This window comes from Musca autumnalis, unplaced genomic scaffold (assembly GCF_047663935.1).
Source record: "Musca autumnalis isolate F117 unplaced genomic scaffold, ASM4766393v1 scaffold_4, whole genome shotgun sequence".
Lineage (NCBI taxonomy): Eukaryota > Metazoa > Arthropoda > Insecta > Diptera > Muscidae > Musca > Musca autumnalis.
In genome coordinates, this window is record NW_027411977.1 from 105,984,312 (window position 1) to 106,004,427 (window position 20,116).

General features: G+C 34.1%; 1 protein-coding gene across 2 annotated transcripts in view; it reads right to left on the reverse strand.

Moving 5' to 3' along the window:
- Nucleotides 1-500: 500 nt before the first annotated feature.
- LOC141401259 (GTP-binding protein Rhes) overlaps nucleotides 501-20,116 on the reverse strand; it is a 310,203-nt gene continuing 290,587 nt past the window's right edge. For both annotated transcript variants that reach the window (XM_073981337.1, XM_073981338.1), the window contains exons 5-6: nucleotides 1,468-1,651; nucleotides 501-1,391 (exon numbers count right to left, since the gene is read on the reverse strand). In XM_073981337.1, the coding sequence (XP_073837438.1) occupies nucleotides 995-1,391; nucleotides 1,468-1,651 (581 nt within the window). In that variant the 3' untranslated portion in view covers nucleotides 501-994. The remainder of the gene's footprint in view (nucleotides 1,392-1,467; nucleotides 1,652-20,116) is intronic.

The following is a 20,116-nucleotide window of genomic DNA, read 5'->3' on the forward strand; positions in this document are numbered from 1 at the left end:
AAGGCCAATATTTTTTGCCAAGTCTAAAAACATTTCATTTTATCCAAAATCATTTTATTTGTAGAATATGCAACCACAATTCGCGAGTTATAAAAGGGTAAACCTTGGCTTCCACTATGTTAAATTTTGCAAAATATTGCCCATATACCCTCGTCAGAATAAATTGTGAGGGTATAAACATTTCACTAACCGTTCGGCCGACTATTATTCGGATCTGTTACAAACTTTTTAGGCAACACCATCTTATAATTCCTCCAAAGACTATAGTAACCATAGGATATTTCAGCCTAAAGGCTGAAGGAAACAGAATTAGCAGTAATGCAGTAATCAGCGTGTCAATGCCTACGAAAGAAAGTGCATTGTGAGACAGGTCTATTGCAGAAAAAATATTTTTCGATTATATATGTACATATATTGTTCCGATTTCTGATTGGCATAGAAATTTAACTACACTCTGTGAATATATTTAAAATTTCAATGAAATATTCAATACTGTGTTATTTTTATTTTTGTAATATTTTTTTTTTTTTGGTTAGATAATAAACAATGAATATCATGTATAAAATGTTAATTTTGTGTATTATCCTTTTACTAATAAAAACAAATTGATTTAATAATTGAATACTTTGTATTTTATATGTATATAATAAAAAAGAAAAACAAATGCAATACTATAATACACATCACGTATTGTTCTTGTTTTAATTTCTTGTTTTTATTTATGTTTTGTTTTTTGTTCATATCATAATTCTTAATTCCATAGAAAAATAACAATATTCATTATGTGTATAATATATTTTTTGTTGTATATATGAATGCTTCTTTTTTCCTATTACAAATAATCTATGTTTGACCGTCTGTTTGTTTGTCTGTATGTATGTATGTTTATTCATTCAACTACTATCACAATATATGTCTTATGTTTTGTTGTTTTTGTTGTTACATATATAATAATTTTTTGATGGCTGGCCATTTTCGAAGATATACACCCACCTTACATTATTACACATTTTTTACGTGCCACTGAGCTCTCGCCCTCGTTCATAGCCATTGTTTTTGAGCGCATTAAATTCAAATCGGTTCGTATGCTGGGCCTTCTGGCATTTGGCGTAACCACACCGCAGGCATCACTAAATCGCCTCTTTATGGAGAGAGCATTCTTTTTCGTACCACCAGCCGATGAATGAGGTGGCAGTGGAGATGGCGCTCCGAACACAGTAACCACACGTCGATGATGATTTGGGGCCATTTCCAAGGGTAAATTTGATGCAGTAAATAGTTCATAAAACAATTCGTCAATGTGGTAATTTTGCTTTGCTGAACATTCCACAAAAACACAACAATTGTCCTGGCCAGCAATGTAGCCCATAACTTCGTCTAGTTGAACAGTTCTGTGGAATTTTAATGATATTTTTAATTATGGCATTGGTATGTTTTTGGAATTATTATTATCAAGAATTTGTTTACCTTTGGTCCTTGTCACACTTATTCCCAGCCAAAACCATGGGGATTTTTGGCAAAGCTTTCTTTTTGAAACCGCTACCTGGATTTAGAGCTGCCCATTTGGTTTCCAATATATTTTCTCTTAGCCTTACAACTTCTTCGAATGATTCTCTAGAATCCATGCTAAATACCAAAATAAAAATATCACCTGTAAGAAAAAATACGAGTATAAGTTTTATGTGAATTCAGTAGACTTTCTAAAATAATTTTGTATATCAAAGGTCATATCACACAAATATGGAGTAGTTAGGATTAGATTGATTCAGGTCACATATTTAAAAGTCCATAGCCACAAACAATTTCGAAAGCACAACATTAATGATCAGCCTAATCCACGGTACTTGGAAAGACTTACATTGGTACCTACTTCTTCAATGGAACTTGATATGATACTGAAGTTAGTTTTAAAAGCAGAACATCGCCCTGTATAATGATGGACTTATCAAGAAGCTTGATACCAACACAATATAAGAGCCGTACCTAAGATTTCAAAGGGACCTGAATTTTGGATTAAGAACGATACGCTACCAATTCCCTCGCTGACCTTTTCGTTCTCGTGCATAATTAAAGTCCGAAACGGAGTTCAATAAAAATACATTGAGCACTAGTCCGACTTTGTTGCGGAAAATTAGCGTTGTTCTTTACTAAGGAAAACTATCTGCCTTATCGCATAGCACTATGGTCAAAACATGGACCTGTACTGACAAATTTTTTGGTGAACATTTTTAGCTCCAAAAGCTGTCCGAAAAATGTTGCTGAATTAAAATGGAATAATTATACCCTACACTACTATGTGGAAAGGGTATTATTAGTTTGTTTTGGTAAAAAATCATGTAACGACGCGGCATATTCGTCGGAGACACCCAATGTGGTATACCAATCTTCATATCTCGACGAGATAAAACGATTTTGATATGTCACGAAATTTTGCATGGAGGTCGGGTTCAGACCAGAATAGATCCCTATTTCTGTTGGAGTTGATCGTGAAATATTTAGCGGGTGAAATAGACCAAAAGCACAATTTCTGTAGGTCGCAAAAATAGTCCGATCAACGCGAAATTTTATATATGGTAAGAGTAAATGTCAAAGAAGTAGCTTGTAATTTGAGACGACGATCAGATAATATTTAGAGGGTTAAATGGACCAGAACTTTTGTGTGAAAATTGTGAAAAATTTTAATATACAGCTTAAATCTTTGTTTCTGAAAGACACATTCTTCCCTCGTGAGTTATATTTGGAAGACGATCTCTTGACCTTTGGATTGATGTTGATTACGTTGATGTACGTGATCAGATAACAGAGCTACAGCCTAATATATCCAGTTTTTTGTTTGTAGTGTTGTAATCAACACTCTAGAGGTCGCAATTATAGCTCAATAGTCACGAAATTTTGCATGAGGTAAGAGTGTAGGTAGAAGAAAATGCCTATAATTTTGCATAATTACAAAATTAATGGTCTATAATTTTGTATGAAAAATATACAAATTTTATTTTTGGTCCATATTTTAATTCCTGGAAGGCATTTACCGGCAAAGTAGTCTACATATGGAATAATAACTTCTGACCTTTCCCCAGATTCAAATTGCAATAATGTGCCTACTGACTAATATATAATGGGTTTTGTGTAGAGAACCACAATTTCTCCCATGCTACAAATTGTCTCTATTTTTATACTTCGTAATATTTTGCCCAAACTTTGTTTCAGTTCGAATGTAAGTTATGTCGGTCCACACTTCCCCCAAAAAAGTTCAAAATTGTTTTCGAAAAATTGTGTGAACGAAAACTGGCGAAGTGAGCAATCGATTTGCTCCAAACTATCCATATATTATTATTCCTTTCAGATAAAGATCGGATTAGACTATATCGGTCCATACCTAAGGGTACCTCCCACACAAAATTCGGAAAAGGGAAATTTAAGAGTCCTCTCGAATCGTTTTGAATTTTTTCAGCAGATTGTACTTTCGCCGAAAATCCGCAAGATAACTATCAATGGGATTTTCTGATTGGTCGAAACTTTACACATCGTATTATTTCATCCAGTCATGTATCAGGTTGGAATATGGACTACATCGGTCATAACTTCGAGTACCTCCCACTCAAAAAAAAATTTGGGATCAATTTGATTATTATTATTTTTATACCCTACACCACTATGTGGTAAGGGGTATTATGTGTTAGTGCATTTGTATGTAACATACAAAAGGAAGCGAGATAGACCCATAGTTCCTTCTAGGGATATACATAGAATCACTTTCTGAGTCGATTTATGCATGTCCGTCCGTCCGTCCGTCCGTCCGTCCGTCCGTTCGCAACATACAGGTCGCATTTGTTGACCGATTTCGCTGAAAATTGGGGAATACCATTTTTTTAGCCGTCGGAAGATCAAGTTCGAAGATGGGATATATCGGTCCACGTTTTGGTATAGCCCCCATATAACGGTACCCCCCGATTTACGGTATTTTGACGTTTTCAGCTACATTTTCAGACCGATTTGGCTATAATTTGACATTTAGGGTTCTTAAGTGTCAATAAACATATATAACAAAACTTGTGGACATAGGTCCACGTTTTGGTATAGCCCCCATATAACGGTACCCCCCGATTTGCGGTATTTTGACGTTTTTAGCTACATTTTCAGACCGATTTAGCTTTAACTTGACATTTAGGGTTCTTAAGTATCAATAAACTTATATAACAAAAGTTGTGGACATAGGTCCACGTTTTGGTATAGCCCCCATATAACGGTACCCCCCAATTTACGGTATTTTGACGTTTTTAGCTACATTTTCAGACCGATGTAACTATAATTTAACATTTAGGGTTCTTAAGTTTCAATAAACTTATATAACAAAAGTTGTGGACATAGGTCCCCGTTTTGGTATAGCCCCCATATAACGGTGCCCCCCGATTTACGGTGTTTTGATGTTTTTAGCTACATTTTCAGACCGATATAGCTATAATTTGACATTTAGGGTTCCTAAGTGTCAATAAACTTATATAACAAAAGTTGTGGACATAGGTCCACGTTTTGGTATAGCCCCCATATAACGGTACCCTCCGATTTGCGGTATTTTGACGTTTGTAGCTACATTTTCAGACCGATGTAGCTATAATGTGACATTTAGGGTTCTTTAATGTCAATAAACTTATATAACAAAAGTTGTGGACATAGGTCCACGTTTCGGTATAGCCCCCATATAACGGTACCCCCCGATTTACGGTATTTTGACAGTTTTAGCTACATTTTCAGACCGATTTAGTTATATTTTGACACTTAGGGTTCTTAAGTTTCAATAAACTTATATAACAAAAGTTGTGGACATAGGTCCCCGTTTTGGTATAGCCCCCATATAACGGTGCCCCCCGATTTACGGTGTTTTGATGTTTTTAGCTACATTTTCAGACCGATATAGCTATAATTTGACATTTAGGGTTCTTAAGTGTCAATAAACTTATATAACAAAAGTTGTGGACATAGGTCCACGTTTTGGTATAGCCCCCATATAACGGTACCCTCCGATTTGCGGTATTTTGACGTTTTTAGCTACATTTTCAGACCGATGTAGCTATAATGTGACATTTAGGGTTGTTTAATGTCAATAAACTTATATAACAAAAGTTGTGGACATAGGTCCACGTTTCGGTATAGCCCCCATATAACGGTACCCCCCGATTTACGGTATTTTGACAGTTTTAGCTACATTTTCAGACCGATTTAGCTATATTTTGACACTTAGGGTTCTTAAGTGTCAATAAACTTATATAACCAAACTTGTGGACATATGTCTACGTTTTGGTATAGCCCCAATATAACGGTACCCCCGATTTGCGGTGTTTTGACGTTTGTAGCTACATTTTCAGACCGATGTAGCTATAATTTGACATTTAAATTTATTAGGTCTATAAATAAATGTACCAAATTATATCGAAATCGGTTCAGATTTGGATATAGCTCCCATATATTTTTCCGCCGATTTGGCGTATTTGCTGCACCAAACATGCTATATACGTCCGATTTTGAATGTGTAACTGAATTCGGTCTCAAAATAAATGTCCCAAACTACATCGAAATCGGTTCATATTTGGATATAGCTCCCAAATATATTTTCGGCCGATTTGACGTATTTGCTGAAAACACGCTATTTACGTGCAATTTTGATAAAATTTGAAATGTGTGACTGAATTTAGTCTAGAAATAAGTGTAACAACTTATATCGAAATCGGTTCAGATTTGGATATAGCTCCTATGTATATTTTCGCCCGCTCTGTCTAATTTTGATGAAATTTGGGATGTGTATATATATATGTATATAAATCAGTTCAAATTGATACATATCTCCTATATTTTACTTATTCACAGTGGTGTAGGGTATCATATAGTCGGCCCCGCCCGACTATGATCCTTTCCTTACTGGTTATCTTTAAAGAAGGTTCTTTTCACGGTCCCTATTCTGGTCCCTTTTCCGGGATAAGTTATACTTCCTGAGATAATAGTTCAGAAGAAGTTAAAAACCCCCGCCGGCTCCAACTAAAATTACAAATCTGAAAAAATAGATCTCAATCTTTTCCTAAACACAGAAGTTAGCGTACCAAAATTGATTTAGAATAGCCCCATATTAAGATACCTACAGATTCCACGTATTTTGAAGCAAACTCGTGTTACAAAATAAATATATTTTTATAGGGCAGAGGCTGAGGGTATATCACCGTTAGCGCATCTGACTTATACTATCTTCTTTGGTGTGTAATTGAATATGAATAATTTTGGGATTTATAAATTTGTTTGCATGCAAAATTTTTGAATTTCTGTTCATTTTGAGTTATTTCTACCGGTATAAAATATATTTTTGATATCACAATATATGCCCACAATCAACTATTTTCGAAGCATAGATCTTCAATGGACCCCCAATTTTCCAAATTATCAAATATACCAAATTGCATGGTATATATATTTATTTATTTTAGGTGTATTCCAAAAAGGAACCTGATATTCAAAGACAATTTGAAGATGTAACAGGAGGGGCTAATCAATTTTAATTTTTCAATTTTCGAATATTTTTAGACAGTAAAATTTATATGTATATTTTTCCACAAACATCCCAGTAAAGACAAGGGAGGCTTCTCTTATATCAATGGAATCATATCAAGTTATTGATATGCGACCTAGTTTTCATCGCCGAGTCCGAACGGCGTGTCCTAAGTTGCCACTTGTAACAATACTAAGGGGTATTTTGCCACCGTAGACAATTTGATGGGAATCGAACCCGGACATTCAGCATGCAAGACGGTTGCACACAGCTAATTCCTACCCCAAATGCCCCAAATGCCTAAAAAAGTTTAGCAAATGTATCTGAAAATGTCTTCAAACTGGCGGGACCTGGTTTTTTGTGACCACTAGTAACCTCAAATGTCGAATTATCTGTAATGTTATGTAATCAAATTTAGCTAAAATCCTTAAAACGCCTAAGATCGGGAGATTCCGTAATATGAGGGCTATACCAAAACAGGAGATGTTGGAGATGTTTTGTGACCACTAGGAACATCAAATGTTAAATTACAAGTACTTCGGTATAAAAAAACAAGTAAGAAAAGTCTATAGTCGGACGGAGCCGACCATGGGATACCCTATACCACTATCCACGGAACTTCTTTTCAATGATTGTGAAACTTTAATTATCAAATATCAGAGATGTAATGTATAATACTTATGACCAAATCTAAAAGGTTATCTAGCATGACAAAGACATTTTTGTAGCAGGAAAGGAATATTTAGTTCACACAAACTAAAATGTAATGAAACCCACCTATTTAGTACTACTACTTTCGTTGTTTAATCGCTACGTTATTGAAATTTTTACCAATTTCACACAAAAGGTTCAGTCAATTTAACTCGCTAAGTATTATCTGATCTTCACGTTGGTTTGTACGCCTCTTCTTCATCATAAACTCAAACTTTGTTTAAACTTTTGCGGGTTATTATTTTGACCTACAGAGCCGCTACAAAATTGGTTAAAATTTTGTTTTTGGTCCATTTCATCCCCTGAACATTTCACGATCATCACCAAAAACTAATCATTTCTATTCTGGCCCGAACCCAACCTCCTTAAAAAATTTGTTACAATCGGTCCATAACTTAGCTTAGCTTGTTTACAATTTTTAATGGACGGACACACATCGCTAAATCGCTTTATCTCGTCGAGATATGAATTTTAGCATACCAAATAAGGGGTCTAGGACGAATATTTCGTGGTGCTACATAAACTTTTGGAGAGACAATATGTAGCATGGAATAAAATTGTGGTTCTCTACACAGAACCCATTATATATTAGGCAGTAGGCCCGTTATCTAGCAAACACTTTATTGCAATTTACATCAGAGGAAAGGTCAGTAAGTTTTTTTTCATATGTAGGCTACTTTGCGAAATATATATGTCCACAAGGAATTAAAATATCGACCAAAAATAAAATTGTTTTATTTTTCATACAAAAGTAATGGTCCATTTCACCCGCTAAAGAATATCAGATCATCATTCAAAATTGTAGGCATCTTTTTCGACCTATACAAAATTTCGTGACTATTGATGTATAATTGCGACTTCTAGCGAGTTTATTATTACACTACAAATAACGGAATATATTAGGCTGTAACTCTGTTATCTGATCATGCACACCAACATAATTGACATCAATTGAAAGGTCAAGCGTTCCACTTTCAAGTATATATCACTTGTCCGGAATGTCACTTCCAGGAATTAAGATATAAGCTGTATATTAAAAATTTTCACAATTTTCACACAAAAGTTTTGGACCATTTAACCCTCTAAATATTATCCGATCGCCATCTCAAATTGCAAACTTCTCCTTTGTGATATACTCTTACCTTATTTAAAATTACGCGTTGATCGGACTATTATTGAGACCTACAGAGCCGCTAGAAAATTGGATAAATATTATGTTTTTGGTCCATTTCACCCGCTAAATATTTCACGATCATCACCAATAAGAATAGGGATCTATTCTGATCTGAACCCGACCTCCATACAAAATTTCGTGACGATCGGTCCATATTTGCGGCCTGGAGCGTGTTTACAATTTATAATGGACAGACGGACGGACGGACACACTGCTAAACATTTATTTTAGATAATATTATACGACTATCACCAAATTCAATATGCTTCTTCTTCAAAAGGCCACAAAAATTTCGTGACGGCCGACAAAAATTGCGACATGTAGCGTAATTATAAAAAAAAGATGGAAAATCGGATGCATTACGAACTATTGTGATATATCCCTTGTTTGACCACCTTCACCAACCTACTTTGCATCAATGTAAAGGCGATATTTTCTTCTTACATTCACAGGCTTTGCCGTTGGAAAACCCTACTAGAAGCCGAGATATTCGCAAAAGAATACAACTTTAAATTTTTCTCCACATGAAATTTTGTCCATTCCGACCCCTGAATATTATCCGACCAACACCAATAGGCTTCTTCCTCTGTGGCACTACCATTAACTCCCAAAATTTCGTGACGGTTCGATCAAAATTGCGAACTATAGCGTGATTAAAAAAATGGTAGTCATTACCGACTTATGCGTTATGTCCATCATTTGACTACCTACGCCAACCTAGTTTGCATAAATGTAAAGGAGAACTTTTCTTCTTCCATTGACGAGCTTTCGTTTTGGGAAACCCAATTGGAAGGGGAGATATTCGCATATGACTAAAAGTTTGAATTTTCTCCGACCCCTGTGAAATTCCCATCAACGTCCAAAATTTCGTGATTATCCGATCAAAATTCCGACTGTAGCGTGATTACAAAAAATTGAAAAATCGGATGTATTACCGACTAATGCGATATCTCTGTTATTTGGCCACCTACGCCAACCTACTTCGCATCATTGTAAATATGGGATTTTCTACTTTTCAGTCAGGCTTTCTTTTTGGAAAGTTTCCAACCAAATCTGTGATATTCGTAATTATAATTAAAATTGCGACTATTGTGATATCTTTGTTAGAAAGTTGATATTTTCTATTTTTTTGCACATTCCGACCCCTAAATATTATCCGAGCATCACCAAAATCAATAGGCTTCTTCCCCTCCGGGACCCCCATCAACAACCAAAATTCGGATCGGATCGTCACCGATCAACATAGCCAGACACATAGCCAGATCGACTCAGCTCGTCGAGACGATAATTTTGGTATATATAAGTGTGGGTCTACGACCATTATGTCGATGCGTTACAAACTTTTTAGTCAAAACCAACTTATAATACCCTCCCCAAATAGTGATGTAGGGTATAACAATCCTCAGAATGCCGTACCGTTATATGGAGGCTATACCAAAACATGGACCGCTATGAACCTCAAATGCCAAATTACAGTTAATTCGGTTAAAAATTTTAGGTAAAATTTTCAAAACACCGAAAATCGGAGGTACTGTCCTATATTAAAACGTTTACCTATACTGACAAATTTCTGGGGGGAAATTTTTTAGCTCCAAAGAAGACCAAATGCCAGATTTCAGCCATTACGGTGAGATATTATGGCTAACAACTTCAAAATACCGGAAATCGGGACAAATTTCTGTGGGAATATTTTAAAGCCACAAAGAGAATAAATGCCAAATTTCTGTAATTTCGTGAGAGAGTGTGCTAAAACCTTCAAAAATCGGGAGATACCTTTTTGTGGGAGCTATATTAAAAAGTGGACCTACACTAACAAATTTCTGGGGGGAAGTATTGTAGCCCTAAAGAAGTCAGACATTTCGGAAAGAAAATGTAGTAAAAGCATTTCAAATGCCGAAAATTGGGAGGTACCCTTCTATGGTGATATGTAAAGACGTGAGGCGATCAAATTCAATATCAAATTTCCTAGGAATAATTATTTCTGTACGAAATTATAAAGCCAGATGTAACTTAATTTCAACAGAATGTATGTATATACTTTATAGGGTCTCCGACGAATATTTTAATTTGTTACAAACGGAATGACAAATTTAAGGTATGAAAATAAAAAAACAACAGTTAACAAAGTATAACACTAATTGCTAATGCCGTATAGGGTATCCCAAAAAATGCATCACGCCATAACTTGAAAGTTCGATTCTCGGTGGAATTGTCTTTCGGTATTGTTAATATATTGACCTAGGGGAGCTATATTAATACGTGGACATACACTAACAAATTTCTGGGGGAAAGTATTGTAGAAATCAGCGATTTCGGTAAGAAAATGTGGTTAAAGCCTTCCAAATGCCGAAAATCGGGAGGTAACATTCTATAGGGATCTATGAAAACGTGAAGCGATCAAATTCAATATTAAATTTCCTAAGAGTAATAGAAACTTCTGTACCAAATGATAAAGCTCTATCTTTAATATTGCCATATGTATCTTAATTTCAACAGAATGAATGTACAGTGGTGGACAATACACATACATGCAAAAAATTGCACGTTTTAGGAAATTTTATTTAAAATATTTTTTTTTAAAGTAGAATAAAGTATTTTTTGCAATTATTTCTAGTTCATTGCGTCAAATATAAGAAAATAAAAAGTTTTGACACGTTATACAAAAAAAATTGAAAATATGAAAATACATAACACGCCTTCAAATTTAATGGTCAAACATATGCAATTGAACCAAATCGCATGCGAAAACCTTCAATATTTTGTAAAATATTTTTTTTGTTATGACTCAAATCATTTGTATTTGTTTTGGGAAGATATTTGATATCAGTCATACGTACTTTTTCGGGGGAGTGGCGGGTCGTACGGGAGTAGCATGGACATGGGTCCAAGGATCAACAACTTCAAAAGTAATGGACATTTCTTCAAATTTCAGTTGTCAATTTAATTAAATTTAAAATTTAGAGTGCAGTTGCATCATTTATTAGCAAAAATCAGAAGTCTGGGTCTCGAAAAACATATGATCGTAGAGATTGGGTCCATATCAGAATGATGGATACTGACGTATTGAAGTTATAACTGGCGGTATCACTGGCAATTTCGGATTCTATAAACTTAAAAGGTTTTAGAAACTCATCAAATGATAACAAACCACAAGCATTGAGTATATAGACACATCCAGAAAAAGGAAACGTCAGTACCAAAAGGAAAATCTCCCGAAATGATTTTAGTTTCCATAGGATATTAGCTTATGCTACACATTTTTACATTTCCGAGTACAATTTTAAACTGTTTTAAATTCGGCAAGAAATATGTAAAGTAGTGGATGAATCATTACAGAGGATAATTTAACTACATATGTATACTTATTGTCAAAAAAAAAAAAAAAAAATAAAATAAACTATTAGGCTTCTTGAGTAATTTTCTGCATAGATTCTGTCAGTTATATTTATATTTATATTATATTTATTGAACTTTTTGGTATATATCGTCCAATACTTTGGCTTATGAACACGTCTAGAAAAACAATTCTTGTGATTTATTGTTTTTGAAATTTGCGATAAGAGCAATTCAACAATGTATATTTTCTCTAACACGTTTTTGTAATGAACTATTTGAATACTTGACCACAAATCTGAAAATTAAAAATGTTGTTTATCGTTACGTAAAGCTATTTTAAAGGTTTTTTAGTTGATTTTATGTATATTCAATATTTTTTTAGTTGATTTTATGTATATTCAATAGAGAAAGATCACAATATTTTAGATACAAGGTTGAAATTTGGAACTGGAACTGAAAATGAACCCTCCTGATATGGTTCACGTTCAGTATAGTCCCATACAAACGTTTTTAACCAAATTCTCCAAAAGAGTTGAAGCAATAACTAATTTCTTTCAAATTAATATTACCCATATAGATTTACGTTTTTGTTTGAAGTTTCAACCACATTTGGCATTTTGGGTTTTAAATCCCGCAGCGAATAGCTTTCAAAAGATTTTCTATATTTCGAGGTTATTAGCATAGTTTTTAAACATATCGTCAGTAATATGGATTTGGAAATCATTTTGGTTTGAAAACTTTTTTTCCAAATGTTGTGAAAATAGATCCACGTTCGAACACAGAGATTGCATTCGCGAATATGTCGAATAGATACAGTCTGTCGCAAAAAATAAATATCACTATAACTTATTGAGAACAACAAACAATTAGTTTTATTTGATAGACAAGAAGGTTGTCTTCCGTAATAACAATTAAAAATGCGCAGTATTTGCATACATTAGCAAATGTACGGTTCGAATCCCAAAAAGACCAAAATTTATGTCGCAAAAGTTAGTATACAACGGAGAATCCTCGTGGAACTGTGTAAAAAATTCTTGATATTTTTGAACTAAATGAAACTAAATCTGTACTTAATATTATAAAGGATATATTAATTGGTTTTAATGGCAGTTATAGTACTTATAGTGACAAGTCCAACGTACACTGGATCGTAAAATCCACAAAAATTGGTCATGTACAAATGCAACAACTGTAGCGATAAAATTCCGAGTGTTATGTCCTGTTTATGAATTCTAAAGCCATGAAATTCTCAGAAAAGCTCTAAAGTTTCAATATGGAGTGATCTTGATCGAGTTCCGACTTGTCCTTTTTAGAGAAACGGGAATTTCTTGAAGGAAACGCATACTTTTGAGGCCGTTGTCCTTTTGAAACATGTAATAATCCTTAATCCTTACACATAAGGACTTTCCTTTTCAGTTATTTTCTCACATATTATATCCCTTTTCACATTTCCACCAAAAATAAATAGTAGGAGAACCTCAAGTTCTGGTGTAAGCCCTACAGTGATACTCCACCACCACAGAAGGATATGATAGCTAATTCAAAATTTTAATACAGAGCTTTCTCTGCTGTTATAACGCATGGATTGTGCAAAAACGTTCTGAAAAGCTGTGTTCGCTTCACTTAGGACCAAAATACAACTGAGTGGATCAGTTGGAAGTAGTTCGTTAGACATTAGTAGTACATTAGACACTAGGGACACGATAAGCATGTCCGATACTGCTAAAAGGCCGGTAGGAAAGTATAACTGTAGGGCTTACAACGGACCTTGATGTTCTCCTACTATTTACTTTTGGTGGGAATATGAAGAGGGGGAACATTTGTGAGAAAATTAACTCAAAAGGAAAGTCCTTATGTGTAAGGATTAAGGATTATTACATGTTTAAAAAGGACAATGACCTCAAAAGTATGGGTTTCCTTCAAGAAATTCCCGTTTTTTCAAACAGGACAAGTCAGAACTCGATCAAGATCACTCCATATTGAAACTTTAGAGCTTTTCTGAGAATTTCATGGCTTTAGAATTCATGAACAGGACATAACACTCGGAATTTTGTCGCTACAGTTGTTGCATTTGCAGACGACCAATTTTTGTGGATTTTACGATCCAGTGTACGTGGGACTTGTTACTATAAGTACTATAATTGCCATTAAAACCAATTAATATACTCTTTATGATCTTAAGTACAGATTTAGTTTGATTTAGTTCAAAAATATCACAGTTCCACGAGGATTCTCCGTTGTATACTAACTTTTGCGACATAAATTTTTGTCTTTTTGGGATTCGGACCGTACATTTGCTAATGAATGCAAATATTGCTCATTTTTAATTGTTATTACGGAAGACAACCTTCTTGTCTATCAAATAAAACTAAATGTTTGTTGTTCTCAATAAGTTATAGTGATATTTATCCCTAATACATGTTGGTTTCAACGGTGTATACTAATTTTTGCGACAGACTGTATATACATACATACAGTGTTTGGAGGATTTAAACTGTTCGGCCCAAATCCCAGTCCCAGGTTCCAATCCCAGGCCTAGCATCATCAAATTTTCAACGGTGGCAAAATTTCCCTCAGTAATGCTAGCGACATTTCATGAGTACTTAAGCCTTGAAAAACTTCTCTACAAGAGGTGTCGTAAGACACGCGGAACAGTGTTGCCTCCATACAAAAGTGGACAAAAATAGATGGAGTTGACCTAGGTTGATGAATTTTTGCACAAGTACTTATAAGGGCATAATAATCAAAAATTTCAACTTTGGTCCATATCGTTTCAGGCTAGGATATAGCCCCCATATATATCTTTCCTCGATCGATAAATTTTTGAAACATAGCCTTCAAATTTAACATGTGATGTTTTCTTAAGGGCTTTTTCAGTTTCACCGATTTTGACAAAAATCTGTTTAGATTTGGATATAGCTCTCATATATATTTTCACTAAACACGCAATGTATGTGAGATATTGATTAAATTAGGAAAATATTACGTAATTATCCGTAATTGAGTGACATCGGGAGAAATTATATATCGAAGCCATATTCAAACCTGTACCCTAATAAGTACTTGTGCAAACATTCATCAACCTAGGTCAACGGTAAAACTGAATAGGTGCCTGAGGAACATCCCATGTTAAATTTGAAGGCTATTCATCAAAAATTGAGCGAATTAACGCAAAATAGGTGGAAGATATATATGGGGGCTATATCCAAATCTGTACCGATTCTTACGGAAATAGGCAAGTCTATGCAGGGGCCTAAGAAAATATCACAAATAAAAAAAAATAAAAATTAGAGTGCAAAATTGAAGCCAAACTTTTTTTACTTTTTTGAAGTATGTACGTAACAAAGGAAAGGGCCTGACCATTCCATAGACATATGTATATAACGCAATTTTGGCCTTGGGGTTATAAGACGTTAAAAAGTGTGGATTTACTAAGAAATCGTATAGTTATATTATCCAAAGCGCTACAACTGCTTTGGCTATGTTCTCTATGCTGAAATAAATAATGGTTAATAAAAAAACATTATTTTTTAAAAATTTTAAGATATTTCTAAGGTTTTCCGACTGTATTCTCTTTTTTTGGTCATTAAACTACGTTGGCCTTGTCGACTGATATCACTTAGTTCAATGATACTTATATACTGTAGATAGGAGTTATAGCCTACTTCTGTATTCTGACAGGGGTATCCGAGTTATTGTGCAAAGTGCTCTAAAAAAGCTATAGTCCTTTGGTCAAAATTGCGACCATCATAAATTTTAACCCGGATAGGATAATAAATGCGACAAACGTGCATTAACGGATGGACGGGAACGTATAAATCGACTCAGAATGTGATGCTATGTAGATCATCGAAAGGAACCATTGACCTATTTCGTTTCCTTTTACATGTTACATACGAATGTACAAATTGATAATACCCCTCAACACAGTGTGGTGTAGGGTATAACAAAAAATTCTAAAATCGACAAACTTTATCATAAGAAGATTTATGTCCAGTTTCATTAATACGATACATATACAAATTCGTTCAAACTACTACCAAACTTTTTTTTTTGAAAAATATATGCAAAATTTATGAGTCATGTTTGTTTTCAGTCAAACAAATATTTTCTACAACAACAGGAGTTTGGTTGGTAGTAATTCGAACGGATTTGATTTCGAATCATTTTAGAGAAACAGACCATTAATTAATTATTTTGTCTTAAAATATTCAGCGTTTATAGAAATCTACTATACTATAATCATTCAATAACCATTATTCAAAAACGCAGATTTTTTTCACTGAATAGTAAATGTATTGAAAATTGCAATTTTTCTGCAGAGCAAAAATGTATTTATTTTCGTTGTAATTTTAAATATGTGTTATATACATATGTAATGGATACTTTACACGATATGTTTTTACATATGTGTTGAAACTTTGCATATACATTTTGTATGTACATATTTAGGGTTGGTCGATTTTTGTCATTCTTTTTCACATGAACATTGAGGATGTCCTGAGCCTGATGCCTGAGCGCTTTTTAAATAAATCACGGTCAAATTTCACACTTTGTTGGGTTTTTTAGGTTTTCACGCCCTATCAAAATGGAATAAAGAAAATGTTGTATTTTATGATATTATCGCAGGTTTTACCATTTTTGAGATATAGATGTTCAGACTAGGACAATTCACTGACTGTATCGTCTCCATATGAAACAATATCAGGACTGCAATTTCCCTACTTTAACATATATATTGCAATTTTTAAACCCTCCACCATATGATGGGGGTATATTAAGTTTGTCACTACGTCCGTAACTACTCGAAACAACCATTGTAGACCCCACAAACTATATATATTCTCGATCAGCATGCAATTCTACATCGATATAGAAAATGTCCGTCCGTCTGTGGAAATCACTCTAGCGTCTGAACGGATTGACGTAGGTGGATAAAATTTTGGGAAAATCTATTATATGTACGTAGGACTTTTGGTATTGAAAGCGGTCTATGTAGGTCCACGCTTTCGTATAGCCCCCATACAAAATGACGCGTGACGCGTCGTCGTCTTAAGGAATTTTAAAGATATTTGTCCCATTTTACTACCGAATCGGTTGTAAATTGGTATTTTGTGTCTCCAGGGGCCAAAAAATATTCCTACCAAAGTTGGCTTATATAGATCCACGTTTTGGTATAGCCCCCATATAACGCCCCATATAAAGTACGCGTCATTTTAATATATTTTGAATGTATTAGTCCCATTTGACAACAGAATCGGTTGTAACTTTGTATTTTGTGTTTCCAGAGGCTAAGAAACATTTCCACCGTAAAGTGTTTATATATGCCCACGTTTTGATATAGCCCCCATAGAACGATATCTCCCGGTTTTCGGTATTTTGAAGGTTTTGGCCTCATTATCACACCTAGATGGCTGAAATTTGGTATTTAGTCTTCGTTGGGGGTATAAAACTTTCCCCCAGAAATTTTTAGGTATAGGTCCACGCCATCATATAGCCCCCATAGAACGGTACCTTCCGATTTGCGGTATTTTGAAGGTTTTTAATCCACCGAAATGGCTGAAATTTGTGGTGGAGGGTATACAAAGTTCCGCCCGACCGAACTTAACGCTTTTCTTACTTGTTTTTTTTTTTTTTTTTAAATTCGCCTTCGAAAAACGTTGAGTATTTTGGTTTGGATCGGTTAACAGCATATAACATGATACGGTGCTCTTGAACCAACATTAAATGAAAGGAGCTTACACCTGGGAATAAAAAAATCGCCTGAGCGCTTTTTAAATAAATCACGGTCAAAGTTCACATTTTTTTGGGGTTTTTTAGGTTTTCGCGCCCTATCAAAATGGAATAAAATGTTGTAGCAGTGAAAATTGTCTACAAAATTGTATATTATGATATTATAGTTTTACCATTTTTGAGATATAGATGTTCAGATTAGGAAAATTCTCTGACTGTATCGTCTCCATATAAAACAATGTCATGACTGCAATTTCCCTACTTTAACTTATATATCGCAAAAATGGTACAACTCAGGAAAAAATTACGAAATTTTCACAGCTATAAGTTTTTTTAGTCCCATTTTGACAATACTTGCCGTTTTCAAGCAAACACGTGAAAACCTAACAAAAAACCTGAAACTGTGACCTGAACTTCTATATCTCAATAAAAATAGGTAAAAAAACTTTTTAAGTTAAACGGTTTTATGTTAAACATACATTGCAATGTTTAAGGTAAATGTACTAAAAACCAAAAAATAATAAAATAGATACAGTCGTGGGAATTATAAACATATGCATAGACTTGACTAAAATAAAACCATGGGGCACGTCAATTGTCTACAAATTATCGACTTAATGTGCGATAGAAGAATCGTTTAATTCGTCGTTAGGCAGTTGGCCCGCAGACGGTGAGGAAATTACTTACTATTTTCTTGCTCATGAAAATTCCAATAGTTATACACTCCATGTACAGCTGTGTTCAAAATAATAGGAGTGCCCATACACAAAATGGAATGGTCCAAAAAACATGTTTAAACTTCTCCATTTTCGCCAATTCTGCATTTGTTTAACATTGTTGACATCCCAACTGTTAATTCATTAACAGAAATGTGGCAATATGTTTTAAATTATTTTCTGTTTACACCAACATTATAAATCGCCTTAAAATTTTTTGTTCAAAAAATAGGAGTGTTTAAGAAAAATGAGAATACAAATATTTTTATTTGAGTTTAGGACCAAAATTGACAATATTTTAGTTGTTAGTAGTGAATTCAATAGATTTGAAGGCTGTTTGAAAACAAAAAAGGCTTTTGGATGTGACCACAATCAGGATATTGTACTTGCAGTTATTTTCCTATAATTTGAGCATTTATTGGAAAATCGATGAATTTTATAAACAAAACCTTTGTTGATTAGAGTTGTTTAACACTCTACCTGTTACCTCGAACAATACATAATGATTGGTTCCCCATGAATTTGTGTATTCTGATCCTTGAGCCAAGCTTTAGCCAGTTTCCATTAGACTTTTATGTAAGGATTGACCAAAAAAGCGTATCTATAAGGCATTATTTCCTCGACTAAATAATGTTTTAAGGCCCTTAGCATCTTAACTACACGTAGAACAATTATTTTGTTTATATTTGAAAAATTGGATGCTTGGCAGATATGAGCCATTTTTCTACACGCTTTGTTAAAAAGCTAATTTTAAGGAAATACTTTTGAAGTTGCCCTGCGAATATGTTTATTAGGTTTTGCATCGTATAAAACACAATTTTCTATGAGTACTAATCTAAATTAAGTACTTTTAAACGAAAAACGTGAATTTATGTAGACAAATATAGTACGGTGTATGCCAACCATAGAGTAGTCGAAGCCGAATTATCACAAAATGGTGTAAAACTAATTTCAACCGTTCACGCTTTAAAATATTTTTGGAATAGAAGTGAAATTGATTGTGTACATAAAGCTAACATCCTGAGGACCTCATCATTTCATTTGGTCGAGGAATAAATGACTTATAAATGCGCTGTTTTGGCCGATCCTTTCATAAAGGATTAATGGAAACTGGCTGAAATTTGGTTCATTGTTCAAAATACACCAATTTATGGGATACCAGTCATTATGTTTTGTTTGAGGTAACAGTCAGAGTATTAAACAACTCTAATCAATAAAGGATTTGTTTATAAAATCTACTGAATTCCCCAATAAGAGCTTAATTTATTGGAAAAGTCGCCACAAGCACAATACCCTGTGTTTGGATACTACCAAAGGACTTTTGTTTTCAAAAAAAATTCAAATATATTTTATTTAGTACTATCAACTAAAATATTTACAGTTTTGGTCTTAAATTCAACTAAAAATATTTTTATTGCCCTTTTTCTTCCACACTCCTATTTTTTTGAACAAAAAATTTTAAGACGATTTATAATGTTGGTGTAAACAGTAAATAATTAAATACAAATTGCCACATTTCTGTTAATGAAATAACAGTTGGAATGTCAACAATGTTAACCAAATACAAAATAAGCCAAAATGGAGAAGTTTAAACAAGTTTTTTTGGACCATTCCCTTTTGTGTATGGGCACTCCTATTATTTTGAACACAACTGTAAATAAAAGAGATGTTTCAACTAGTTTATCGTTGGACATTCACACTGCTGGCTGGCGAGGAATCGTTTCACTGCTCGTAGTTTGTCTTTAATCGACAAAGTACTACTCGCTCGTCACTATGAAACCCTAAAACTCGCTTATAATAGAGCTTGCTAGCTTGTTTCCACATTCTAGCCCTACTTATCACACGTCCATCGTTGTCGGTTGAACATCTGCCTAATTATAGTGTAACATTACAAAACAAACATTTTAATCAACG